Source organism: Poecilia latipinna, unplaced genomic scaffold (genome assembly GCF_001443285.1).
Source record: "Poecilia latipinna isolate Pla-1442-1.1 unplaced genomic scaffold, P_latipinna-1.0 Scaffold30, whole genome shotgun sequence".
In the NCBI taxonomy this organism is placed as follows: domain Eukaryota; kingdom Metazoa; phylum Chordata; class Actinopteri; order Cyprinodontiformes; family Poeciliidae; genus Poecilia; species Poecilia latipinna.
In genome coordinates, this window is record NW_015112646.1 from 350,915 (window position 1) to 377,821 (window position 26,907).

Here is a 26,907-nt window from a genome sequence, read left to right on the forward strand (position 1 = left end):
GGAAACAAAAACAAACTTTGATCATAGTTTTATTTTGTAATTTAAACATTGCTTATGAGGCAGTGACTCACAATTGGTAATGATGATGATAAAGGAAATTAGCAAAGGGAAGTGTGATTATTATTCTTGATTGTCTCTCCTAGATGTAATAACACTTTTGATGCAGCTAACACTATGAAATCATGACATGTTTGGGCACATGAGAGGATATATCATATATCATATCATAGCTTTTTTTTAACTTTCACTTATAATGGCTGCCAGACGTCTGCATTCACTCATCACGGGCATGATTGTCATAACAATTTATTAATATAAGATGGACATTACAACATTTAGCAACATAAAAAAGGAGAATTAAGTTAACAGGTTTGAATTCATGTTGGATCTTCTGTTAAAATTATACGTATTACCTCAAATGTTTGCATGCTTATCTTGACAAATATTTGGAAACTATTTGGAAGCTTATTTTTGTAGTCATCAGAAAGCTTCTTGCACATTTTTATCTGGATATGTGGAAACTCCTCTTATCAAAAACGGTTGACCACATTTTTTTATCGGCTGACTTCCTGGCAGGGGCCTCGCTTTTAAGCATATTCCACACAATAACCTTAACTTTCTGCTTCACTTGCAAAAGGTTCTGGTAAATTGCACAAAGTATGTGGAATAAATAAGACAGAGGAATACATCCAAACTCTTCACCTTCCTCTTGCTACCTCTTGTTTTTAAAAATCAATCAGAACGGTATGTTGTGTGATCAAGCCACCATGGAAAACTAATTGTCCAAAATGAGAAGCACAAAACTAATGCAGTCCATGATGGGTGCATGTAAACTGTCTGACACAGTAACACGACCTGCGGAATGCCCTTAGATTGTTGAGTAACATAACCCTGACCCTGCGTTTTTCCTCCTCTTCAGCTATTCGTGGGTTCTCCCCCCAGCACAAGATCACCAGCTTTGAGGAGGCTAAGGGCTTAGACCGCATCAACGAGCGCATGCCACCTCGCAAGGACGGGGTGAACCACGTGGGCCACTCCATAGGCAAGATGAATATGTCGGAGGCAAACGGCACAGAAGACAACAGCAACATCCAGTAATGTGTTGTCTGAGCCACGGAAACTGTGCCGCTGTTACAGGCATGCAGGAAGACTTTGCTTAATGGGAAATTCAGGCCTCAGAACACAGAAATCAAACAGGCCTACCGCTAGAACATGAAACCTGCAGCAAATCTAAACACTGGGCGAAAAGGTCATTTATTTCATGACGGCATGTCATTGCACTGTTAGGGGGAGGGGGGAGCTGGGGTTCACAGCAAATGGGCAGGGATGCAGAGAGACCCACAAGCTGCAGCAAAGAAGTGCTTTTGGAAGTTGTGTCCGACCGTAGTTCCCCTTCTCAGTTCGATTACAGACTGAATTGTTGGGAGTTTTTGTGCTGCAAGTGCTGACACACGTGTGCTCCTTCATTGCAGGGCCTGACAGAAAACATGAGTGCAGTATCCATATCACACAAATCATTTTAATGTTTTATAAAAGTATTTATTATGAATCACTCACAAATGCACATCAAAAGGAGAATGATCTACTTTATCTTATTGTTTTTGCTAGTATTAGGTCACATCACTTTGGGAGAGGCAACACGGAAAGAAAAAAGAGACGCAAATATGTAAAATGTGTACCTCTTCGAACTCTGCAGCACGCCATCTTATCGGTGAACTTTAATTTATTGATTAACCTTGTTGTAAGATGCTGCCAACCTGCAGGGAAAAAAAGGAAGACGGGGTTCGCATGTCACGGAGAAATCCACTGCAGACCCAGATCCACCTTGGATATGTCTTAGTAACCTCCGGCATTGCCTGGTTCCTTCTCTCCTCGACATCTGCCATCTTATAGGATCACAGAACCTGGAGGAAAAGAAGAGGTGATTTAGAAGACGCAGTCCCACTGTTTGCTGATGCTACCTCAGCACCCCGGATTAAACACAGAAATTTGACTTCCAAATATATCATTTACTCCTTTTAAGTTCATTATCTTATGGTTATTCACGTCTCTTCCAAAAGAGCATTTTACGTAGGCATGGGCTGGTTTGAGCTTCTCACAACATTCACACAAAGTTTTGAAGCAACATCGTGTAATTTAATCTAACTACCATAATTTAAAAAAAAAAATAAAAAAAAACCCCAGAAAAAATAAAATGGAATTTAATTGGTTTATTTGGCAGGGACACTGATGTAAATGCGTCAGAGTTACCTGAAAGGTCATTTTTATCTGTAGTCCTGGTAAGTCAGCAAATGCAACGAATATCCCTACTGCTGCTGAAATAATAAATTGTTTAATTTTTTTTTATCACTTTTTTGCTATATTTACTTTGATTCTTAGATGTAAGGAAAACTATAGACTAGTAAAACTGAATTTAGTAGCGGTCTACTTTGTAAGTGCTTATTGCACAGAATTATGTTTTTGAGTAACATAAGTATAAAAAGTAAATATTAGCTGATTAGTTAGTAATGCTGCGGCCTCCTGCTTTACAGTATGTTGTTAGCAGTGAGAAAACCGTGGTTTTTACTAAATATTTCCAAATTGCCCAACTTGATATCTTGTATACAAAATGTAGTACCTCTTTCAACCAGCCCATGAACGGCAGCTGCAGCAGATGTGGATGAGCAGCATTGATTACTCTATTCCCTGAAGACCCAGAGAAAACTCTTGCCACTATGGCACTTTCCCTTCTATTAATCTCACTTCAAACTATCCCCAGTGTGATGGAAAATTTAATCAGTTGTAAAGTCATCATATTTTTATTAAGTTATGCATGACATGCATGACATAACTTAATATACATAACCAGCCCATGCCTAATTTCACATCAGAACAGCTTCATGTTAAAAAAAACCAACCTCATTTTACAAATTCATATGAAAATCATTGTTGTTGTTTTTTTCAGGATAATTAAGCTTCATTTCTGTCTCACAATAACCTTTCTTCCCTTCGGCATTAACGCAGCTTTCAGAGGAAAACAAAAGTGACGTTGAATGTCGAGACATACCTCGGTTTCAAGATATTAATGAACTGTTATTTCTCTCCTGCTTCTTGCTAAAGAAATGGCAAGAACACGAACAGTGACTTCAGCATACATCGGTATCCTGCTAATTTTTTGCATCTTTTGCTTTTCCAAAACATTCTTGGATTTTGTGCTTGCAAAATGTGACAAGGAAGGAAGTTGCAGACATTCACCAGGTATCGTTATGTTTCAGTTAATCATAACCAGCATCAGCACTGGTGTTCTTTGGATTTCACAGCCTTCGATTAATCATAATGGGATGAGGGCAATGGCCACGCTAACAAACTACAGTTGCTTTAACCCAGCACTGATTTATTCATGCTCAGGCCCGTCTTTGAAATTTTGACTCTGTGGTTGCCGACATTTTCGCCACTTTCTGACCTGGTGTAGATATCACAGCAGTTTGTTTGGAATCCCATAGCCTGTGTAGACTCAGATTATTATTATTTTTTTTAATGGAGATAAAGTGAGAAAAGATCGTTTTAAAACTATATATCTGAAGTAGTCTAGCAGGACTTTAAAGAATAGGTTTACGGCAAAATGCCTTTTCATTTTGCAAAGATGTATCATTGAATGAGTATAGCTAATCTGTAATACTTTCTTTATGAAAAAAGGCCAACAGGCCAACATTGAAAATTGAATCTTGTATTCAACTATTTAATCAAACTTTAATATTTTTCTGAATTTTTTTTTTTTCATTTATTTTCATTCTAGAACATGATCTAAACTGGATGATTTGATATTAAATAAAAGCTAAAGCCTCACTGTGAGCTAAATGCAATTGATCGCTGTCCCCCAAACAGTGTGTGAGTCTACAATGCCTCTAGAGTAGGACACATCCTGAGTAAAATATCTAAGTTGGAATGATAAATATCTTTGATGCCCACCTCGCAACAAATTTCTTGAATTTTCTGTCATTCATTAATGTTTTCCTGGTCTGGATGCCATTTTTCTTTTCAGTGATAAAGGTGTGTGAAGTAAAGATGAACAAAAAGTGACTTAACACAGCATCTATGTATGGAACGCATCAATGCATGCAATTAAGTTCCTAGTTGTTATGTGAGATTATAATTGTGATAGATAGTTGTGTTTCAAATAGTAAACTTGAATTCATTTATTTTTGGATTATATTTGTAGTTTTGTCTTGTTTTATAAATTTTATAAATAGGCTTCCTTTGGTTGTTTTTGGTATTTTTTTTTGTTTCATTTTATTTACTACCACTGCTTTTAATTTTATATTGATTTCTTGTATGCAGAGATGCCCTTCTAAGGTGTAAAGCCTTGTACTATATATACATTTTTTTCTGTTGTACTAATGTACAGAAAATGTTCAATAGTGTGAATGAATATAATCTCAGTGAAAAGCTACTCTTTCAGGCTGCCAAAGCATGATAGCATGGTTTTCTCAAATGTAAATGAATTGGACACACAGACAAATCAGGTGTCACACATTTAACAGGAAACATTGTATTCTGGTTATATTTACTGCTGATATTATTGTTACAATTTAGCTTACAGTTCTTTTCATTCCTTGGTTTCTGGTTCTCGTATAGTCAAAATGCATACTTCAACAAAGAGATTTAATGGATTTTATCTTGCAACATTTTTTTATCTATGGAGATATGTTTTGGCATTTGACTTCCTAAATAATACACACACTGTAAGCATGCCCTATGGGACAAATCACATTTTTTTTACTCTTGAATAAAATATGCATGAACAGATTGTGTTGTGCAATTCTTTAACCCCCTGGTGTGCTCTTCTAACCTGCAGTTACTTGTGGATAAAACCCTATAATTCTGAAGCCAGTTAAAAGTATTGTACTTGATTTTTTTTATCACATTATAATGGTATCCTGACCTAAATCTGATGTAACTAAATGTAGTTGCTAATATAACTGTATAGCTCTCCTAAATCTGAAGATTCAAAGAGACCCTTCCCATGTAGTGGTTTGCATTAAAACAAACTGAATTATGTATTGAGGCCTAATGATGACTGAGTCATTTTCATGCCTTTGCAGAAATATTAAACTGTTTCCTTTTTTCATCAACATGGTATTTCACAAGGTGGTAAACTCCAATTTGTGGGTATTTCTACACATTAATTGGTTAGAAAATGTAAAGTGTGAACTGCAAAGCTTTAGTTACTCAGTACTTTGACTTTTTTAGTTGTGATTTTGTAAAGCAACATTATTGACTGAAGAAAATAGCTTGGTTTGAACATGATAGAAAATCTGAGATACTGTCAAGAGAAAAATTAAAGATGCCACACCCAAAAAGTTCAGAAAGGTTAAGACTGCTAAAAAGAAAACCTACACTGTTTTATAAGAAGAGACACAAGCATAACCTCCATGATACATTGCAGTGATGCAGTAACTCATGCAAGCAGCCCAGATTAAAACTGTACAGTATTCTCCATAAATTAACACAGCTTTATTATTTGTATGTAATATTTGTGGGAGAAACATTTCATTTTTTACATATCACATATTAGAAAGAGATTCATAATTTGGACTGTCAAATTTATATTATTGAACGATACTAGATATATTTATATATCTGAACTAAATTACTAAAATAAATAATTTTTTTCGTCTAGGTTTTAATTTATGGAAATATTTGGTCATAACTTATGACCAAATAAGTTATCCAACAAAAATGGATTCTTCGAATGGATTGTCATGTCCAATACTGAATATTTTTCAGTCATAAATGAATAAAATCGACAACGAATTTGTTTCCTTTTTTACTGAAAATTAAATTTTTGTTAGGTTTATGATATGTGTTTTCCATATTGCACCTGATGGTTTTGCTCAATAATTTTAACGTGTCGTCTGATATCAAAGATGGTCAAGTGTATTTCCATATTCCTTACTAATGTACACAATAAATACAAAGTCAAAGGCATTTTAACTTGTCCATCAACGATTTCCAACAGTCTTCGCCCGTTAAACCGGAAATGACATCACACAGTGTCGCCTCCACCTTTTTGTCAATCAAAATCTCTGGACATCACAGTAATTTTTAAGAATTCCCCTATAAGCGTCGATTGGAGCTATTCAACGATCATTTCCGACGTTTTACGTGTAAATTATGGCCCAGCGGCAGGCCCGTTGCAGCCGGAGTCCGACCACCACCGGGGGCCAACGGTACTGGGACTGTGAGTGACTGCAGGCTGCGCCGAGCTAACGTTACGCAGCTGTCTGTAACCGAAGCTCGTCGCTTCGTTTTCTTCCTATCTCTCCTTTACCACATGATATTGACGCACATTGTTCTGGTCCAGAGCTGCTGAGTAACCCCCCTAACAGAGCTGTCATGGACAAAGACGAAGCAGACCGGCTCATAGAGAAGGCCAAGCTGTGTTTACGGTCGGGCCGAAAGGATCGGGGACTGCAGCTCCTATACGAGGCGCAGAAAATCTACCCCAGCACCAGGGCCAGAGGTAAAATTAGCTGACGCACATTTTCTATTACTGCACTCTGAGTTGCTGACCGGGGAGCTTATTCCGGGCCTGTGTGGTTGCTGGGAAGCTAGTTTAAAGTTGTTGTGGATTCAGAACAGCAATTTAGCTTTAAACCCTTAGATATGAGTGAGCTTTATGCTAAAATGTAGATCTGCTTGTTTGTTTGCGGCTCCCACGCCGCCCCTCCTCACAGTAGCCTATTTGGAGACCATCAGGCAGAAATGTATTAAAGCCTATTTATTCATGCATTGTGCAGCAGCGTCATCAAACTGCATTATTGTCATACAGGACTCCTGTTGGCACGACAAATAATGCAGCTTGGGAACAGCTTGGTTGTCTCCACTCACATACTTTACATTAAAATCACATACATTTCTGATTAGGATTTTCATCATGGATGTCAATTTCATCTTATTAATGTGGGTCCTTTAGATCAGGCTATGTGGTCTTTAAAAATGGAATTTGCTTCTATCGTTTTCCAGGTGTGAGGAAGTGTGGGAAACATCAAATCTGAGACAATATTGGATATTCAATCTCTCCTGGGACAAAAGTCTGTTAATGCTTAATTAAGACGATTTGTGACAATTGATTGCCCAAAAGAGTTCTGATTTTTGAAGCTGATTTGAGTCAAAGTTGAAGAATTAGCAGTTTGTTCTCCTTCTTTATTCACCCTGCTTTGTGCAATATTGGATACAGCAAAACGGATCCTAAGCATAATGCTACCACCACCATGCTTAGTGGTTAGTAAAGTGTTATTGGATTTGAAAGACTAACTTTGTCTCCTTAAAGCACACTTCTTGTCACTATATGTCGTCTGACCATAAACTTTCTCTTGGGCTTGTTCATGTGATAATCAGACATACATTTTTGAGCAGCTCTTCTCTCTTGGTCTGAACCCACTCAACCATGTTAATGTTGAAGCTTGCCCCACTGTGAACAGTGATCCTGGTTCTAGCATGTTGCAGTTTATGAGTCTGTGTGGCCTTTGGGTTTTTCCTGAATATAATAGGCATTATCCTTAAATTTTAACGAGACCATCTTTGTTTGTTGAAATTTGAGCACTGTTGGATGCGCCAACACAACAGGAATCCTAATATTTAAAAACAATGATATAAACAAAAATGTGCAGCGTAATTCTATCCTCTATTTGCTAATATTCATATCTGTCTCTAAGACGTCTTGACTCAGTCATTGTTGAGTGCAAACACTTGTGTTACTGGTTACAGTGCTGATCGATGCCATACTGAGAAATGGAGGCAGTGCGTCCCAAGAAACGAACCACGTGCCTCCGCCCTCTGGCTGGAGGGACGAGGACATCGGAAACCAAGAAAGGAGGACTACGAATCATGACGAAAAGAAGACTTACACCGAGGAGCAACGCCAAGGTGTTTTCAGGTGAACAGTTCGTCTTCCTTGAGTCTGCCTTTCTGAAAAGGCAATGGTACAATTACAGATGTTAAATTGATGCACTCTGAACATTTTCAAGGTTCCTTCGCACAGTTCTCCATGCTTCTCTTCTAACATCCAGCATGCTTTGTTAATGCAGAATAAAGAATTGCAAGGACTTCTATGAAATCCTGGGTGTTGACAAAGGTGCCAGTGATGAAGATCTGAAGAAGGCGTACAGGAAGTTGGCTCTGAAGTTTCACCCAGACAAGAACTTCGCCCCAGGGGCCACAGATGCATTCAAAGGTACTCGTAAAACACAACATTAAACATTCGTTTTTTGAGGGTGGGGGTAAATAGAAAGGCAGTTTCATATTTGTTGTCAATAATTGTTCATCTTAAACTCATTGTTCTGAGGACCTAGTTGACGCAGGTGTAAAACTAAGGCTAGGTCTAAAGACCAGAAATGAGTGGCTATGAAATTGGACAGACTAGCCTTCAGATTTATTCTTCACATTTCCATAGCACATAGCAGTAACATGCTAAAGATAAGTTGGATGCATTTGGAGGAGCTGTTGAGTTTTGGACAGCTTTCCTCAGCCTTCAAATGCTGCCTTGGAAGGATGCAGCCCATTAATTTTTTGGCATTCACTAACAAGAATTTTTTTTTTTTTTTTTTCCAGTATTGCCATGTTTTTATCTTCTCATCTTTCTCTATCGCTGTTGATAAAAAGCATAGCTTTCTTTCAACAGATTGTTTCTTCTTGCTGCTCTTTTAGGGCAGATTTTACACTCTCTCCATTTACTTATGGGGTGGGTGACCTCTTAAGATAGTCGACTGTACTTGACTTTATTTAGGAGTATCACAGCAAAAAGGGGTGTGAATACAAATGCATGCCACACTTTTCATATTTTATGTGGAGAAATAAATGTCCTTCTACTTCACAATGTGGTGGTTTGTCAAATATGTGTTCAATAAAATAGACTAAAGTGTTCACATTGTGACAAAATCTTAGTGGTACTAATAATTTTTTCTTCTCACCATATCTTCTAAACCAACAAATCAGTTTTACTCCTGGTTTTGAGTCTCTTCCTCTTTATGCCATCAGTCTGAAATCTAGGTTATTTGTCCACTGGTAAAATGCTGCGTCATGTTTTCACGTGTATATCCACACCGATAAACGTCCTGTTGTAAGTGGGGAACGGACAGCACTTATCCTGCCGTTTCCTGTTATTGACCACACAAAGCGCTTTTACTCTCCAAACCGCAGTCCACCATTCACAGGCTGATATAGATGGGTTCACTCAGGGTTCAACGTGTTGCCCAAAGATAATGTGGAGGGAAGCTGAAATCAAACTGACAACCCACCTAAGGAGCGACGACGAGATTTTCTTAATGCGAGCACCCAGTTCTTCAACCAGTTATTTGCAAGGGTTTTCAAACAGAAAAAATATTGGGTGATATCTAGTAAAAGAAGAGAGTTTTTTGAAAGTTTGCACAGATGTCAAGAAGTGGGATGACCAGATCAAATTAGACCAATGTTTCTCAAACTTTTACAGGTTGAGGGCCACTTAACCCATTCAACAAACTCCTAACTTGAAATTGCCCCTGCAATAACACAACATCTTAACTCTTTTATTGTTGTTTTCTCTGTTCATCTTAATGAGAAGTGTGGTGCTGTTTTCTTTTCAAGTTTGTTTGATAGGGACAGACACATTGACATAGATAAACTGAATAAAACAGCAGTCCCATGTTTGCATCATGGTGCAATAGCAACAGCTAATTCGCAGCACTTGTAAATAAGACTAGCCACGACAAACTAAATCTGTCGTTGGCATGCTATCATAACAGTGTTCTAAAAACAAAAGTTCTCCAACTTACCTTGAAAAACTGAAAAATATCCTTGCAGACGTTAATTCCTCCGAACGTATAAGTAGTCATGCCATTGTTCTCTTAAGCCATCTATCATTATTTTTAAACACAATCCTGTGGTAAGCTAACTGTACGCGTCACACTTTGAGCTCACGTCCCACAAATAAACTGTCTTTTACATGCAGTACCTTGCAAACCACTAGAGGGCGCACACGGACCACCAGAGTTTGAGGATGACTTAGCCCTCGCTATTATTTGAATTTCATGAAACGCTTTGTTTCTCCCAACAGCCATCGGTAATGCATACGCAGTGCTGAGCAACCCAGAGAAGAGGCAGCAGTACGATCAGTTCGGAGAACAGAGTCCAACCTCAAATGTACCCCATCGCTCTGGCAACAGCCGGCCCGGACACTACCGGAACTTTTACAGAGACTTTGAGGCCGACATTTCCCCCGAGGAGCTCTTCAACATTTTCTTTGGTGGAAGGTTTCCCACAGGTGTGTGTGTGTGTGTGTGTGTGAAGGAGTTATTTTAACAGATTATTTCTCAGATAAGTTTAAGAATAGTGTGTAATGTTTGACTCTGCAGGAAACGTTCACGTATACACCAACCAGGGCGCCTCCTACTCTCAGTTCTACCAGCCTCGCCGTCGGCGGGCTCACGAAAGGCGGGAGGAGGTGGTGGAGGAAAACCAGAGTCAGGTCAGTGGCTCGTTAACAGCCGCCGTGTCATGATGTCGTCTCCGCCCGGAGAGGCAGCGGTGCTTTAATTAGCCACGGGTCCTGATGAACTGTGGATGTTTTTAACAAGGGTGCAGACGTCTCATTGATTGGATTAAAAGATTACATCAGAGCTGCATATGTAATGCACTTGAACGTGAAGAATCCAATCAGCCTACGTGATTTACAGTCTTTCTTTTATCTTCCCACAGAACACCTTCACAGCTCTTCTGCAGCTTCTGCCTGTGCTGGTGTTGATCCTCATATCAGTCTTTACTCAGATGATGGCAACTAATCCTCCCTACAGTCTCTTTTACAAGCCGTGAGTTTAGAAAAATCACATTCCAATCCACCTTAGATGCACAGAGTATATTTGAATTTGCTTAATTATTCTTTTTTGTGGCGTCAGGGCGATGGGACTGGTGGTGTCCAGAGAAACGCAGCACATGGGTGTACCGTACTATGTGGACAAAAGTTTTCAGAAAGAGTACCGCGGAGCAGTGCTGGAGGAACTAGAGAAGAGCATCGAGAGCGACTATATCGAACACTTGCAGAGCAGCTGCTGGAAGGAGAAGCAGCAAAGTAAGTGAGAATCCCAATCAAACTTGATTAATAACCTGGTAAAAGTAATTGCCGTGATCCAAAATGATCTGTCAGTTGATACTGACATTTCGGTTTCCCACCTTCATTGTAAATATGGTGCCAGTGTAGATTTTCAGGGTTGATTAAAAGAGAGAGCAAGGGAAAACTAAAATTTTATTTAAAAAAAAAATGCATGCCAAAGACTTTTTGTTATTTTTGATTAAATTCTCTCTCCGTTGCTCTTTTTTTCAGAATCAGACTTGGCAAACTTGGGGCAGCTTTACCGAGACGAGCGGTTAAAGCAGAAGGCAGAGTCCATGAGGCTGGACAACTGTGAGAAGCTGCAGCGATTGGTCGGCCGCCTCAGAGTCAAATGAGGACAGTTTGAGAGGAGGAAACGTTTCTTTAGCGAAGTGTGTAATTTACCCATTCTGGCCACTTTGCTGCGACATGTCGTTGGGGGACGGTGCAGCCAGTGGGAGATTGCACTTCTGAAAACAACGTGCCTTCTCTTCGTCGGTAGGAAAATAAGGAGTTGCACTGTGGCGTTGGCAGCAGGGAGTGCAGACTCGCTCTGGCAGGATGTATGATGTCTCACAGCCTTCAAACTTTCTTATAGAAATGGCATGACATATGCAGTCTCCCCTTGGGGCTACAAAGGCAGTTGTATGTTTGGGACATACATGTTTTATCTGTTTAGGTTTAATGTTTTCTTGTGTCTTTGTTGAAATTTTTGATGTATTTATTTGGTAGATAACAGGGTGAATGTTAGTGAGGGTTTTCCAGTAGGAAATTAGTACAGAGACCTAAATAACACTGCAGTGTTTGGACAAATCAGCACAAATATATATATATATATATATATATATATATATATATATATATATTGTGATCCAGGTTTTCACCTCTCGCCAGGTGAAAACCTGGATCATCGATGCCTGTGGTCATCGGGGCCCTCGGGGCAGTCACCCCCAAACTGGAGCAGTGGCTCAAACAGATCCCAGGAACAACATCAGACATCTCAGTCCAGAAATGTGCAGTTCTAGGCACAGCCAAGATACTGCGCAGAACCCTCAAGCTCCCAGGCCTCTGGTAGAGGACCCGAGCTCAGAGGATGAAAAAAACGAGACCACCCGCGGAGGGTGAGAAGAGAATTTATTTTTTTTTTTTTTGTGAAATGATGAAGGACCTTTAAAACCAAGACAGATCCAACAATTATAGCTCCTGCAAGGAAACATGGTCTTTCTTGCCTCCATAAGCACTAATGGTACTGGTGGTTGTGTAAGGAATATTTGCAGCTCCTTCAGAGGTTGCATTTGAAACAGTTTTGCTTATCTGAAATTTCAGATTGATTTATGCTCCAACATAATGTTTCCTGATCATTGGGAGCTCATGTAATGGCAGTATGCACAAAGCTAATATTTCAAATTGCACACAGTGCTTTGCAGAAGTAGTCGTAGTTCCATTACAATTTGTCACATTGCAACCGCAAACTGGTATTTTAATGAGATTTCAATGATAGACCAACACATAGCAGTGCATACTTGTGAAAAAAGCAGAAAAAATACACATGTTAATGATTTTTTTTTTTAAATAATCAAACCAAAATTGATTGATTTTAATATATTTTTTTCATAACATTGTTGAAAAATGTGGTGGGTATACTCAGTCAGCGTTCACGAGTCAATACTGTGCAGGATATGGTTTGTGTTTTTGTCTTTGTGAAACGGTTCAGTCCCAGTCAAACTGGATGACGAGCATCTGTGAAAAAATCACTTTTCATGTCTTGTCACAGATTCTCTTCTAATTTAGATCTGCACTTTGATTGAGCCACTCAAAGTATGTTTAGATTTAATTTTACAATGAAAAATGAACTTCCACCTCAATTTCGAGTCTTTGCAGCCTCTAACAGGTTTTCTTCCAGGACTGGCCTGTATTCGGCTCAATCCACCGAAGAAAAGCAGTCCCGCCGCATGCCATCAGCATGTTTCACATCGGAAAGGTCGTGTTTAGGGTGATGTGCAGTGTTAATTTTCTTCCGTAAAGCCATTTGCCATGTTGTCGTGTTTGCTGTGCTGCCTACATGGCTTCTGGCAAACTTGAAATGGATTTTTGCACAGCTAGTTGTCCTTTCAACAGATTTTCCTACCAGAGCTGTGAAACTCCTCCAGAGTTCCCATGGAGCTCATCTCCGGTTCAGGTAGAGCGTCATGTCTTCGTAGGTTTACAAACTCTTGCGTTTCCAATTGATGGGGTGAACACTTCTGTTCCTGATATGGATATCGTTTTAAATCATAACCCTGATTTAAAACGTCTTCACCGTTTTATTCCTAATCCGTTAGGTGTGCTCCTTGGTCTTCATGATGCGTTTGGTTCCTAATATTCTTTGACAGATCTCTGAGGCCTTCACAGAACAGCTGTGGATGCACTCAGATGACGTTACACACAGGGAGGCTAATTTTATTAATGAGGTTACACTGGATTTGTTTATCGGCATCAGAAAAATCACTGAAAGCAAATGCATGCTTCTATCTGAAATAAACATTTCAGATGCTTATTTGTATTTCGTTTCACTTCACAATTATTCACTGCTTTGTGTCAGTCTGGTTCATTAAAGTTTATGGTTGAAAACTGACAACTGCGGTATCAATACTTTTGCAAGTACTGTATTACCATAAATATTAAAAAATATATAATTTCTTTTCACAAAAAGGCTTACCCATCAAAACGTGTTTTCTAAATCCTGTCTCCATATTTTGTACAGATCTTTTATAAAGGAGAAATTAATTAATATAACCAGATGGGCCTAAAACTCCTCTTTTTTTAACTAGATGAAACCAATTTCATATTTGTGGACATTTGGGGTGTCATAATCTTATTGAATAGTATGCTGACATCGTGCAAATCTCTTTTGTAATATTAATCCAAAATCATACTTCCCTATAGCTGAAAGTCTGACTTGTTGCCATGCACTGCGCTTACCAGACTGCCTTAGCTGTTGTACTTCTGAAATATTCAGGTTCATCTTAAGCACTTTTAAGTTAAAATTGTCTTTTTTTTTTCTTTTTTTTTTCCATACTGTGACAGTTGCATGAATCCCAGAAGTAGTTTTTTTTTTATTTTTTATTTTCTATTGCATATTTATTATTTGACTATAAATGTAAATGAAGTAGAATATTCAGGTTCACGCTGTTATCCTACAACACTTAAATCCTTAACTGTGACAGAAAACACAAGCTAGGTTTCAAATGTATAACCACAAGTTATGTTGCTGAATTGACTGTAAGCTGTCAGCCAAAAATACGTGAAAATTAAAGCTGTAACCAGTATTGAAACATTTCCTGTCTCTCTTAATTCCATTGTGATTTCAGGTTGACTTAGCCGAATGTGAAGTCAACATCTGTTTTAAGAAAATATGAATATGGGTCAAATTAGATCAATTTGAGCCAAATTCAGCCTGAGCTGCCAGCAATTTTGGGGGGTTTTAAAGCTTCCTGTTGCATAAGTGTCACAACTTTGTATGGAAATGTCTGAAAAATATTTGAATTTACAGACCAGTTGCATACTCAATCAATGAATTGTTTAGCAATTTATGAAACTTTTTATCCGCCTATACGTTCATCTGTCAAAGTATCATTTATCTGTCTATTCATCTATTCATAAGTCCCTCAGTCGATCATCTTTCCATACATTTTCAATACATTTGTCCATCATTCATCAATTTAACTATTTCTCTGTTCATCCAGCAAAGCAGTTTATTTTCCATTTGGCTGAAATGAGAATTCATATATCCAACCTTGTTCATCCATCCTTCCATCTTTGCCATTCATGCATCAAGCCATTCATCTATTTGTTCATCCATTCATCCATCCATCTGCAACTAGACCTGGACTCGTCTTTGCTGTAAGGACAATTTTATTGTGTTGTAACGTTTTCTGGTCCACAAAACAAAAATACTAATGTCACATCTTCTCAGTACACTGAACATAAATCCAAGCAAATCTCATAAGAGTTACTGTTTCACAGGAAATTTCACAAAGGCAAAAATCATTCCTACACAATCAAAACAACCATATTCATTAAAAAAAGAAAGATTTTAAGAGGTTTAAAATGAAATGTTACACAAAATGCCTTTGTTTGAGATGCAAAAATGTGCCCTTCTGCTCTGCAACTTTAGGGTGCAGATCTTTAATCAGAATATTTAACCTTTGGCTTTATATATTACAAAAACACGCACGCGCACACACATACAGTTCATGAATTAAAAACACTAAACTGGTTTAATTTCAACACAACTGCAGGCAAGGAGTAACTCATATCCATATGTATGGACCACACCTATTAAATCATTGTGAAGAAGTGAACTTTAAAGGTTTTAATGTTCCAGGCGGTTGAATGTAAGAAGCAGGTTAAGTCTAAGCGATCTGCAGTAACATCTATGAAAAGGTTTGACCTGGTCTGACACAGAATACCCCACAGTGATCTGGGATTATACAGAATATAATCCATGTCTGAATGGTTGATTTAGAGCGGAGCCTTCCCAAGCTACACTCTGTCCAATCATCCTGGACAGCAAGTCAAAGACGGTCGATCTACACTCATTCATGTCCTTTTGCTCGACAAAGCCAACAGACAAGATTTTCCTTTGCGGATTTCACTTCTTCATCTTGAGGTCGGCCTCTATGGCACTACGGCGCCCTCTGGTGCCACCGTCCTGTGATCAAAAATCCACACAGCAGCAGTTTTGGAAACCTTGAATCTGGACCTAAAAGTGTTAAAGGAAATGTTTCTGAAGGTAATTGATGTTTACTTACAAAAAGAGAAAGGAGAAAGGCCGGCGAGGACATGGAGACGGTGTCCTGTAACATGAAAACAATGCAGAGGACTTACTTTAGACAAGCTTCCTAAAAAATGTACTGAACCATGTTTCTGTATAAACTATAAAGAAACATTTGGGTCATTTTTTTATTTTTATTTTTTGTTCCAAATATTTCTGAAACAAGAAGTCAACTAGTTTGACTCGGGAACTACATTCAACAAATAGTGTTCCACATGTTTATTTATATTCTTTGTCATCAGTTTAAATGCATGCTCTAAAAAATACATAACTACCTCTCAAAAAAAAAAATGCTAAGTCATTAGAAATATGCTTCCGATAGGTAAGTAGTCCTGAAATGTAATGTTTAGGAACTTCCTTTTTTCTGCTTTCCTTTCTTTGTACCGCTAAACAACATCATAGCAAAAATGTACATTTGTGCTATTTGTACAGAACACCAGGTCAAATGTCGCAGGATCTGCAGGTTAGTACTGTAGATGAACAAAACTAACAAACACACAGAGGAAGTTCTGGCACCCTTAATATCGCTCCATGATATGAGAGGAAAAACAAATAATCTCATGGATCTATCGACAGTGGAGTGACATAAATTACAGTAAAAAATATCTTTATAATGAAATGCAGAAATTGCAAAGTGCCTGGTGTTGTATTGTAATAGCAGTGAGATAGAAAGTAGTTTTAATAGAAGTTAATGGAGCATTTAATTGTCCACTTTTGGCAACATGGAGTATGTGGGACTGTGTGAAAAATACTGATGCAATCAGATTAATCAATCTGGATGCTAATCACCGACACATTCAGGAACCTAATCAGCTACAAAGCTCTGATAAAGCTAATAAATATTCAAAGTTTTGAACTTTGAATATGTTTGGGAGTTTGAAGTAGATGTAAAAGTGTGTGAGAAATTTAAAACCCTTTTTAATTTAAATCTTTGGTGAAGACTGAAGGTTTTGTATCTTCTGCCTTTAGATCCGCCTGACGTCACTCTCTGGTCTCATCTTCTCCGCTTCCTGCCTTTTGTCTTGGTTCTAGTGAAGCACCTTGTCAGTGGAGTCCTGCCTGCGCGTGCTGTCGCGGCCCCTCAGGCTCTTGGCGCTGATCCCGGATTCGGACGTCTCCATGATGAGCTGTGTGGCCAGGAACTGTTGGATCTGCTCCAGGACGTCGCGCTGCATCTCCAGAGCCATGTGGTACACGTCGTGGTCCAGCCCGTTGTACATGACCGCGTTCTGAAACATCAGCATGATGTCCCTCTGAAACTCGGCGGTGGTCCGTATTAAGCCGGTCTCGATGTTCTTTTTGATGGTGGCCAGGTCCATGGGTCTGCAGAAGAAACCACCAGAGAGACGAGTCTCAGTGATGGGATTTCTTTAATTTATTAGCATTTTGCAGGTGGATTTGGTGCTGACCTGTGAACAATGCTGTGGTATCCTGGAGCAATTTCATCTGTTACTGGCTGAAGAAAGACGTTTGCATACCTGCAACAAAATAAATGGGGCTGTTCTATGAAGGCTCCAGAGGTGTGTCAGAGAACATCAGTGAATAAACAACTTAATGAAGACCAAGAAACACAGCAGGGATGTCGGAGATGAAGTTGGAGGGAGTCTCGGTTGGGTTGAAAAGCTGTGGACATCTCACAGGTCAATTCTCAAACTACCAAGACATTTTAGTCCACCCAAACAAGAAAATAAAGCAGTTTTCCAAAGTTTCCCTTTATGTTAAAGCGGCAAGAAGTAAACCAGAGTTACCAGAGAACCATGAGTTTGTGACAAGCTGTGGTAAATGTAGTAGAAGGTACTCCAGTCAGATGAGGCTAACATGTAAATTTTTAGCCAACATGCAAAACCCTGTGTGTGCAAGACTAAAACTGTACCTCACCCTGAAATCCCTGATAACACTATCCAACACTATCCAAGTCTAGCTAACCATAGTGGATGCAGCATCATGTTGTGGATATTTTATTCTTCACCAGGAATAATGAAGCAGATCAGAATAGGTGGTAAGAAAAGTGGAGATGCTAGAGGTTACAAAACATTAAAGACCGGGGCCTTTTAGCGAGACAACGACCCAAAACACGAAGCCGGGACTAAAGTTCTTCACAGGTGATCTCCATCCAACCTGACTGAGATTTAGCAACCCTAAAAGATTTGAAAGGTGTGACTTCAGTGAAATGTGGTTCTAAAATAATGATTAGGGACTCTAAGAAATAGAAATTTAAGCCCCGATTATTCGTACCCCTGCCAAGTTTGAGGTTTAATCTTAGAATTTGTCCAACATTTGTCGTCTGACCGAAAGTAGTATTGCGTAATGTTTTGGAATGGCCCAGCCAGAATCCCGACTATCAGGATTTGATGATTGAGAAGGGTACAAATCATTTTTTAAAAGCTATTTTCTGTTAATATGTAAATGAAAACAGAATCTGTTGTTTGAAAATCGATACTCTTTTGCATCATTCTTTTAATAGACACACATATCATTACCTACTGGACACAAACCTCTTTGCTGAATGAACATCTTAAATGTAAATCTGCTGGGGGTATGAATAATTTTGGCCTTAACTGGGTGTTGGTCCACTATGTTAAAGTCCGATGGAAAATACTGATGCAACGAAGTACAAAAACTTTATTTTGATACGAATGCCTGTGCAAGGCACCGTACGTCTCGTTTCCTGACCTGTGATTGGCTGCTGCTCGCCACACCAGCATAATGGCTTTCTTCCAGATCTTGTGAGCCTGCAGAGCTTCCAGGTCCTCGCTGCACACCGAGCTGCACAGCGCAGATAGAAAAGAAGGAGAAACGCAGATGTCAGCAGGAAGTGGAAACTGCAACACCTCTCCGCCGCCACACGCTGATGATGACAGTCATTCCTTCGCGAGTCCCTCGACGTGTTCCACTCACAACTGTGACGACGCGGGGCTGCTGGGGATGGAGTCGGCTGTGGTGTGGAGCTGGAGGGACGAAGACGCCGTGTGGAGGCTGTACCCGTCCTCGCTCTCGCTGGCCGCAGGTTCCAGCTCCATTTCGCCGTCGGGTTCCGATGAGAACTCCTCCGCCCCGTCGCCCTCTTCTTCCTCGCACAGCTCCGGTCCCGTGGCCTCGCTGTCCGCTTTCGACCCCGAAACATTCTCTCCTTCCTCTGCTCCGAGTCCGTCCTCTGCCTTCGCCTCCGCGGACAGAAACGGAGACGCGTGTGGAGATAAAACTGCGTTTGAACAGAAGAATGCCAGGCATCGTGTTTGCCTTACCTGGGAGTCCCAGTCTGCTTCTTGTTTGTCTTCTAATACTGAGTCTGCTAAAACTGCAAAGATGAATAACAGGAAGGTTTGTTTATTAAAAAAAAAAAAAGTTGAGGTATTAATATTGAGCTGTGAAAGTGTTTTATCCTCACAGATTTCTTCTGTTTTCGCTTTGCTGTTCAACTGAAATGTAACAAAAGGCCTTATTCCCTTAACAAATGAAACAATCAGCTTTTTGTATTTACTCAGATTATTTTTATCCAATATTTAAAGTTCGTTGATGATCTGAAACATTTAACTGTGACAAAAAAAAGCAAAAAAATAGAAGAAATCTGTAAGGTGGAAAACACTTTTTCACACCACTGTATTTATGTCTGTCTGCATACCTCCAAAGGCTTTTTCCAGTTTTTGCGGTGGTTGCTTTTCACCTTCACAATCTGTGCTACCATCTATTGAAATGTGTTTGCTTGAGCCTTCCTCTCCCTCTGCCTCTCTCGCTCCTCGGCACTGTGAAGGTGTGGCGCTGTGCTCCAAAGTCTTTGAGCCGCACAAGGAAGAGGGAGGAAGGCTCTCCAGTTCCAGGGGAAACGCTGACAGATTTTTATCTTGGCTGCTGTACAGAGAAGAGAGCGACACTTCTGCGCTGCCCTCCAGGATCCGGTGAGTGGGGTGTGGCTCTTGGGGCTGTAAAGGCCCGGTGTCCCAGGCCGCAGTCAGAGTGTGGTCGTTGTCCTCACAGAGAGACAGGGCGGCCTCCACGGCGGCAGCATCCAGCGCCTCCGCGGCCTCATCCGCCTGCAAAGCGGGGAAACTTCAGTCAAACCGGAAATCAGAGAAAGCACAGAGAGGTAAGCTATTTCGCTACATGTTGAGACATTCAGGCTGCGAGAGAGAGCTAGACTGTCAGCGGAAAACAGGAAGGCTGATTGGAGAACAGCAAAACTCCTTCGTTCTATTGTTGTTTTGTTTTGTTTTTTAGCTTTTATGCCGTTAAAATGCTGAATTAGGAAGAGCACACTTTCCACAGAATTAAAAATGAAATACTGTTTGAAAACATTTCCTGCACACAAACATAAAACAGATGTACGAGCATTCATTTGATCATTTAGCTTCATTTCCTCTATTCAAATTCACATTTTGTAATATTGGACATATATTTTTAGAGCTGTAGTGTGGCCAGAGAATAGGTGTATTTTTTTTAATTAATATTATTTTTAATATTTACATATTTCATTTTATTTTGTCACATAAATTTTAATTGTGTAAGGGAATCTGGTAAAAAGCTTAATTTCCTTTAAAGTGGATGCACCTGAACTTCGTCCAGTTTCAATAAACTAACCTAACAAACGAGGGGAAATATGAATCAGGAAAAAAATATCAGTGGATCACAAAATCATCCACGGATTTCTGATTGGTGCATCTGTAATGAAAACACTCACATTATAAATGCCATTCTATCTACACCGGAGCTTTGGTTTTAATAATTTCTCCAACCTTGTCTTCAATGATGGCGATAATGTCCCCCACTGTCTTCAGGTCCAGCTCGTCTCCCATGTAGGACGCGGTCACATCTTCCTCGCTGAGCTCTGCCACTTTACTCTCTGCAGAGTCAGCTTGGCAGTTCGGATGGACAGCTGGCGCCATTACATCGACCGCTGCAGATAAAGCAAGCCGTAATTTAACTTCATTTAAGCAAAACCATAATTTAAAAAAAAAATAAATAAATAAAATAAAATATATATATATATATATATATATATATATATATATATATATATATATATATATATATATATATATATATATATATATAAAATTTTTAACTACCAACAGAAGTTAGTAGTTAAAAGCACAGGGCCTAACCTGTACTTTCTGAGATGGCCGGGTCGACAGGAGCAGAATGAGGTGCGGGGACGGGACCGCAGGAGGCGGAGTCTGCGCCGACCATGAAACCTAACGGAGAGGACAACTGGGCCGGACCCGCCTCCAGAAGACGGGACAGCATCGGCGCACCTGCCGCGCGAGTTTATAAACACACAAGCGGACTGAAGCAAACAGCAAGAAGGAAATATCACATATCAATCATGTGGAGAGCGTACCTGTTGCTTGAGAAATAGGCTGACATGGTGAATGCAGCTGTGAGTCATGTGATCCCGATACGTTACTAGGCGACCCGTCGCTCTCTCCAATCTGGGAAGAACAACACCAAAAAGAAAAGAAATCCCATGGTATATATGTGTGTGTATATATATATATATATATATATATATATATATATATATATATATATATATATATATATATATATATATAATTATTTCCACAATCCTTCAAAACTGACTACTGCATGTGAAGGAAAGTAATTCCTGATCATGATGCTGCCACCACCTTGTTTCACTGTATAACAGATTAAACTGTAGCGATAGCTCAAGGATGTAACTGATTCTGATGTAATTTGATGAAAGCTCTTCCAGGACACCAACTAACTGATTAATTTTTTTCCCTGACCCAGTTTAGGAACACATGACACAAGTCACATTTACTGTGGTAAAACTTTCTAAGAGAATTATTAAACTCTTATTTATTACATAATAAACTTTCATGTTAAGAGGGGCGTGTAAGACCTTTTACATTCAGAGTGCGTTCCCTTTTATGCTTTAGGAAGTGATTATTTATGCATCAGAGCATCAGATATCACATCAAAATCAGAGGGACCAAAAAGCTGCATGGTAAGGAAACTTAGCAGGAAAACATTTACGTTTCCTGATGGATTTTTGTAAAGTCCATTCATTTGTTTGTACTGATTTTTCATTCTTTTTTGGGTTATATTTGAACCAGGAGTAGGGAAAGCAGATACTGGCTGTAAAAACAATGAGGTGGGATTTATTGTGTTTCATAAATAGAAGTTCCTGCTATTTATAAGCTTGTGCTCTTCCCTGATTGGAATAAATTGGGTCCCATCTGTTTGAGCATTTTTTTTTTTTTGATAGATTGCTGCCAATTACAAAATGGAGTTTGTACTCAGAGTTTTAAAATAACTGAACCTGCAGTTTATTCAGTACATTTGCACTGTCTGGTGGTCATTAGCAGTAAAAGGCAATAGTTTGGCCAGCTGATGTCTTTATTTTTGTTTTGCTCTCTTCTTCATCACTGAGGAATATTAGCTCTCTGATTTTACATTTTTTCATCACTTGGTTGCAAGAAAAACTCCAGACTTTGTAATTTTGCTAATCAACAAAATGAGTATACAAGGAGATTCGTCTGTGTAGGTACACTGATACAAACTGATTTGTACATCATCTTTATCGTTACTCTTCTAGTAATAAATATTAAACAATATCAGGGTAAGCCCAACTCGCTTACATGCAGCGCAGTTCAAAATATTAGTGTAAACTTTGGAAGACCTTTTTCTTCAACTTGTTCAGTTTTAGTGGAAGTCCAGCTGCTTACCAGTCTGGAATTTGATGCCAAGATGCTGCCTTTCTTTAATAACTCTGACAGGAGTGGAGATGGTGGTGGGGTGGCTTTCTGGCTCAGGAGCTTTTTTTGAGTGGGGTCATCCAGAATTGTCCCATGGTTGATGTCATCGTTAGCAGGTCCAGGGGTGTGGGAAAATGTTACTGATGCTGCTGTTCCTGAAGACTAGAAACGCAGAGAACAAGTCAAAAAGAAAAATCTGCTCACTTATGCGCTGGTTTTCAACTGTTTTTCAATGTGTCATTTTCTTTTTTTCCTACACTGATCAAACACGTATTGAAAGAATAATACAATTTTTATGCACTGAACCTTCGGAGACTTACATTTTTTGCCGGTGGACCATCCAGCGTCACGCTCTCCACTTGGTCACCTGGTGGGACGTCCTGTCTTGGGGAGCTGCAAGCTGAGGGCGAATGCATGGTGACGCTGGGTATCCGTTTAGACAGGCTCTTCGCTGCCTGTCTGGCTGAAAGAGGAAGCAGCAGTTTTCTAATCATGCAAGCTTTTTCCTGCCTCAAATAGGGAAATATAACAATGATGCGCCAGCTTTTAGATGTGCAAACAGATCAATAGTTGGTGGTCCATCAATAAATTAGTAGAAAACTCTAATTCCAGGCATTTGATTTAAAAAAAAAAAAAAAAAAAAACTGATGCTCATGTACTTTATAGATTCATTGCACATAGACTGGTATATTTTACGCATTTATTTCTGTTAAATTTAATGACTAATTAAAAAAAAACCTATTTCTCAAAAAGGTCACGATTAAATAAAGTGCAATTAAGAAAATGGATTTTTATTATATAAATGTCAGGCTGCTGGAAAGTCTGTGCTCTGAAAAGCAGTCAGCATTGTTGGATCTCTGAGGCGTTTAGGTCAGTGGTTTTTTTGGCTGATCCAGCACAGTGACAGTGTGATCATTAAAGCCGGTGTTTGGTACTTTTGGCAATGTGTGTAAAACTGTCCAGCGGTCCTGGGACACATGAAATAAATTGTACTGACTTGTGACTGGCATTCATTTTTACTTTAATAAGCTCTAAGATGAATAGATCCAAATGAATTAATATAATATTGAGTGGAAATAACAGTAGTAAGAAGCATTTACCCTGATAAGCAGCGTCTGTGCTTTTTCTTTTTAACTCTGCTTCCTCCTCCTCCTGCTTTCTCTTCCTGGCAGGCACAAAATATGAATATTTTTACACGCCGCATTTTATTAAGACGTCTGTACAGATTTTGTTCGTCTTACAGCTGAATGTCTTCCCATAACTCCTCCAACTTGGAATCCAGATGTCCAGCCTGAATCAGCTCGGCCTCTCTCTTCAGCTTCCTGTCAAACCAGCAGCACATTAACTCACTATAACCCTCGACCTGCTGCTGATTTTTATGGAGTTTAAAAGATAACCTGTGAGTTTCCTGCGTGTCTTTGATCAGCTTCTTCAGCTCCTCGATCCTCTCGCCCGTCAGCCGGCGTACGATCACGTCCTCCACCGTCTCCACCACTTCACCCTTCTCACCGCGCTTCCGCCTACGAGTGACACAAACGTTGGTTTATGGCGCCATGATTTGCCAACATGTGTCAGAAACAGAGCTCTTGTTTGCTCACTTTGGGGCCTCTGTTGTTTCCAGGAGCTCAGAGTACTTGGAGGCACAGTGCTGTGAGGATGCAACAAAGAATGGGGATCGGTTTTGTGACTCAACAAGATACGATGAGTCACAGCTGCAGCATGAATTCATGCAACAAGAAAGAACTCAGGATACCTTCTGAGAGAACCAGTCCGGGGGTCGGCCAGGTTCTGCAAACGGCTTGATGGCTCGACTGACAGACACCCTGCTGACACGGAGAGATGCATGAGTCGTTTTGGAAAATCTCTTTAAATTTTAAAGGCAGAATTTACTGAGCAGCATGCATAACAATCATTAACAAAAAAGCAGAAACGCAGAATTCTGGCGAGGAGTTTATTTGCACTCCTCATTTGCATGAAGTTTGTAAAATTTTGGGGTTTTGATTATTAATTTGAACTGTTTTATTTTTCTAGGGTGAAAGTTGAACTTTTGTGATTCATAAAAACAAAATTTATGAGCACAAATTTGAGTTATCTCTAATATACAGAAAGAATGGTCAGAACTATTCTGTTTTTAGTTTGTTTTATGAGTTTGGTTGATTCCTGTAAAGTTAGAAAAATGCTATACAAATAAAATATATTAGTATTATTAATGTTATTAGATGATTATTGCATCTAATTATTGCAAATATGATATCCAGCTGCTGTTCTCTAGCGAAATGAACAAATTTGGAGCTCATACTTCTACGTTGTTCTGCAATGTAAAGCACTGTCGACCTGGGCGAACCAGGAGGCAAATACAACCTGTCATTGGTTGTAAGCTAACAAAATGTGGAAAAGTTCAAGGGGTACGAAAACCCTGTGCCCCAAGATCCTTGGGATGGAAAATTTAAAAAATTTAAGACATTTGACATTTGAATTTAAGACATTTGAAAATTTGAGACATTTGCATTTTGGCAGATGGAGCTAAATGCTCTGTAAAAACAAACAAACATATATTTGCATAATATATGGATGTTTCATATTTTGAACCTTCCCCTACAAAGAATGCATTTTTAAAAGCCAAGTATCAATATATAAAAAAAAATGTAGATGAGTGGATGCAACATTTCGATTAGGCTGTAGCTATTACACATTTATAGCAAATTTGTTACACATTAAATGTGCGCATCATGCAGTAACATTTCATGAAGAGTTGAATGGTTTTGCACTGACTGAATGGAAGAGAATGCATTACCAGTTCTGATCTCCGCTCTTCATGACAGATGTGGCCAAACACAGCTTCTCCCTCACTGACCATGGCTCCGTTGGTCCAATCACAAGCAGCTTGTGCTCTACACGAGGGGAGGATGTGGATGAGCCATGGCACACACACACTACGCACCGATAATGTTTAATAAATAAAACCTTTATGCTCTGCTGTTCGTGTCGCTCAGAAAAGGCCTGGAATCGGCTCTACTGATCATGTTAAGACCGTGGCTTGTTTTCGTGCAGTTTTATGAACGAAATTCCAGCAGAAGCTGTAAATCAGACCCCCTCCCCCCTCCCCCCGGAAAATCAAAATGTCGTTTGTGCACATTAATAAAAACTCAATAAACAGCAGTGTATTAGACGGAGCTGTCAACTCGTGATGACATGCATTAATCCTTGCAGCAAGCTCCCCTGCAGGGCTGCCATGAAGGGAAGTTAGTGCTGCTGATTCCAACAGTAACGTTGGCTGTGTGCGCCACTGTTACTCACTTCCAACCCCGTTTGCCATCTTCCTGTCATCCCGACCTTCCATACATCTTGTTGGAGGAAACCCCGGCGATAAAACACGGCTAACGGCGACCGAAAACGACACAGCCCTACAGACAAACTGTGGACGTTAACATCAGTCTGTGTTGCGTTCAGGCTGATTTTTTTTTTTCCCACCCCTCTCTCTTAGCTAGCACGCTGAATCACCGTCCCATTCTTGCGGTTCTTCTGTGCTGTAACTTGGAGACTCCAACTAGCTAGCTCGAAAGCTGCGTTCAGCTGACGGAGTTAGGAGAGGCGGAAAGGGTTTAGTTTCGCCAGAACCTTTGCAGAAACTCAGCTACCGAGCTGCATTCAGCCCCCCTCTGATTTTTTAGCTCACTACTCACAAGGTTATTTGTCATTCTAGCTAGCAGTGAACTGTCCCTTCACGCCCACCTCACTTATGATGATGGTACAACCCCCAAAGGCTAACCGATTTATAGAAGTTAACTTGATTTGGTTTTATGCAGATATATGGTTTTTATCACAGAGCATGTAGCTCCATCTACCGTAACGTTAAACTCAAAGATCTTAAAAGTGTTTTATTTTTTGTTCCAATCTCCAGTGTCAAACAAAAGTGCTCATACCCCTTGAACGTTTCTACATCTTGTTAGGCTACAACCAGTGTCGGGTTTAGATATTTGTCCTATGGGCAGTTGCCCAGGGCGGTACTGGAATGGAGCATGCACAGAAAGACCAGATGAAGTATCACCACCTCGCATGATCTGTTTAGAAATTGTTCCAAATATAAATCTCATCCAGACTTCCCCCAATTTCTGTTTTTCCTCCAAATACAAATATGTAGGCTGTAGTTACAAAAAACTCACTGCACACCCCTCACAATCGTCTGATGACGTTCTGCATCACAGTAGGTTATGGATGCTCCACCATGCCAGACAAGAAAAGGCTTTAGAGAGAAGCAAAGGCAGCACAGA

General features: G+C 39.7%; 3 protein-coding genes and 1 long non-coding RNA gene across 13 annotated transcripts in view; 3 read left to right on the plus strand and 1 right to left on the minus strand.

The window, feature by feature from the left end:
• ppp3ca (protein phosphatase 3, catalytic subunit, alpha isozyme) overlaps nucleotides 1-4,783 on the plus strand; it is a 46,395-nt gene extending 41,612 nt beyond the window's left edge. For all 3 annotated transcript variants that reach the window (XM_015040042.1, XM_015040050.1, XM_015040033.1), the window contains one exon: nucleotides 920-4,783. In XM_015040042.1, the coding sequence (XP_014895528.1) occupies nucleotides 920-1,098 (179 nt within the window). In that variant the 3' untranslated portion in view covers nucleotides 1,099-4,783. The remainder of the gene's footprint in view (nucleotides 1-919) is intronic.
• A 1,235-nt stretch (nucleotides 4,784-6,018) lies between these two features.
• On the plus strand, nucleotides 6,019-11,606 carry dnajc18 (DnaJ (Hsp40) homolog, subfamily C, member 18). Of its 2 annotated transcripts, none has more exons than XM_015040138.1 (9): nucleotides 6,019-6,220; nucleotides 6,344-6,502; nucleotides 7,750-7,918; nucleotides 8,070-8,215; nucleotides 10,073-10,279; nucleotides 10,371-10,483; nucleotides 10,714-10,823; nucleotides 10,911-11,083; nucleotides 11,336-11,606. In XM_015040138.1, exons 2-9 carry the CDS (start codon nucleotides 6,376-6,378, stop codon nucleotides 11,458-11,460), a joined length of 1,170 nt encoding a protein of 389 aa, XP_014895624.1. In that variant the 5' UTR covers nucleotides 6,019-6,220; nucleotides 6,344-6,375; the 3' UTR covers nucleotides 11,461-11,606. The 2 variants fall into 2 exon arrangements, with proteins under 2 accessions (XP_014895624.1, XP_014895632.1); XM_015040146.1 differs by having other exon boundaries at nucleotides 6,369-6,502.
• A 649-nt stretch (nucleotides 11,607-12,255) lies between these two features.
• Nucleotides 12,256-15,797, plus strand: LOC106952213 (uncharacterized). The gene is made up of 2 exons (XR_001425937.1): nucleotides 12,256-12,359; nucleotides 13,008-15,797. It is a non-coding gene; the product is annotated as an uncharacterized LOC106952213 (long non-coding RNA).
• Nucleotides 14,983-26,377, minus strand: brd8a (bromodomain containing 8a). 7 transcript variants are annotated; one of them, XM_015040089.1, is made up of 20 exons: nucleotides 25,934-26,377; nucleotides 25,431-25,527; nucleotides 24,390-24,459; nucleotides 24,235-24,284; nucleotides 24,034-24,156; nucleotides 23,878-23,958; nucleotides 23,737-23,801; nucleotides 22,957-23,099; nucleotides 22,607-22,798; nucleotides 21,256-21,346; nucleotides 21,020-21,169; nucleotides 20,651-20,811; nucleotides 19,543-19,951; nucleotides 19,166-19,218; nucleotides 18,819-19,084; nucleotides 18,594-18,686; nucleotides 17,330-17,398; nucleotides 16,961-17,243; nucleotides 15,898-15,942; nucleotides 14,983-15,797 (listed from the first exon to the last, which is right to left on the minus strand). In XM_015040089.1, the coding sequence occupies exons 1-20, from the start codon at nucleotides 25,974-25,976 to the stop codon at nucleotides 15,738-15,740; spliced, it is 2,544 nt and encodes an 847-aa protein (XP_014895575.1). In that variant the 5' UTR covers nucleotides 25,977-26,377; the 3' UTR covers nucleotides 14,983-15,737. The 7 variants fall into 7 exon arrangements, with proteins under 7 accessions (XP_014895575.1, XP_014895594.1, XP_014895611.1 ...); XM_015040108.1 differs by having other exon boundaries at nucleotides 18,819-19,088; nucleotides 19,167-19,203; nucleotides 24,390-24,462; XM_015040125.1 differs by having other exon boundaries at nucleotides 18,819-19,078; nucleotides 19,166-19,203; nucleotides 24,390-24,462.
• Between the last annotated feature and the right edge of the window lie 530 nt (nucleotides 26,378-26,907).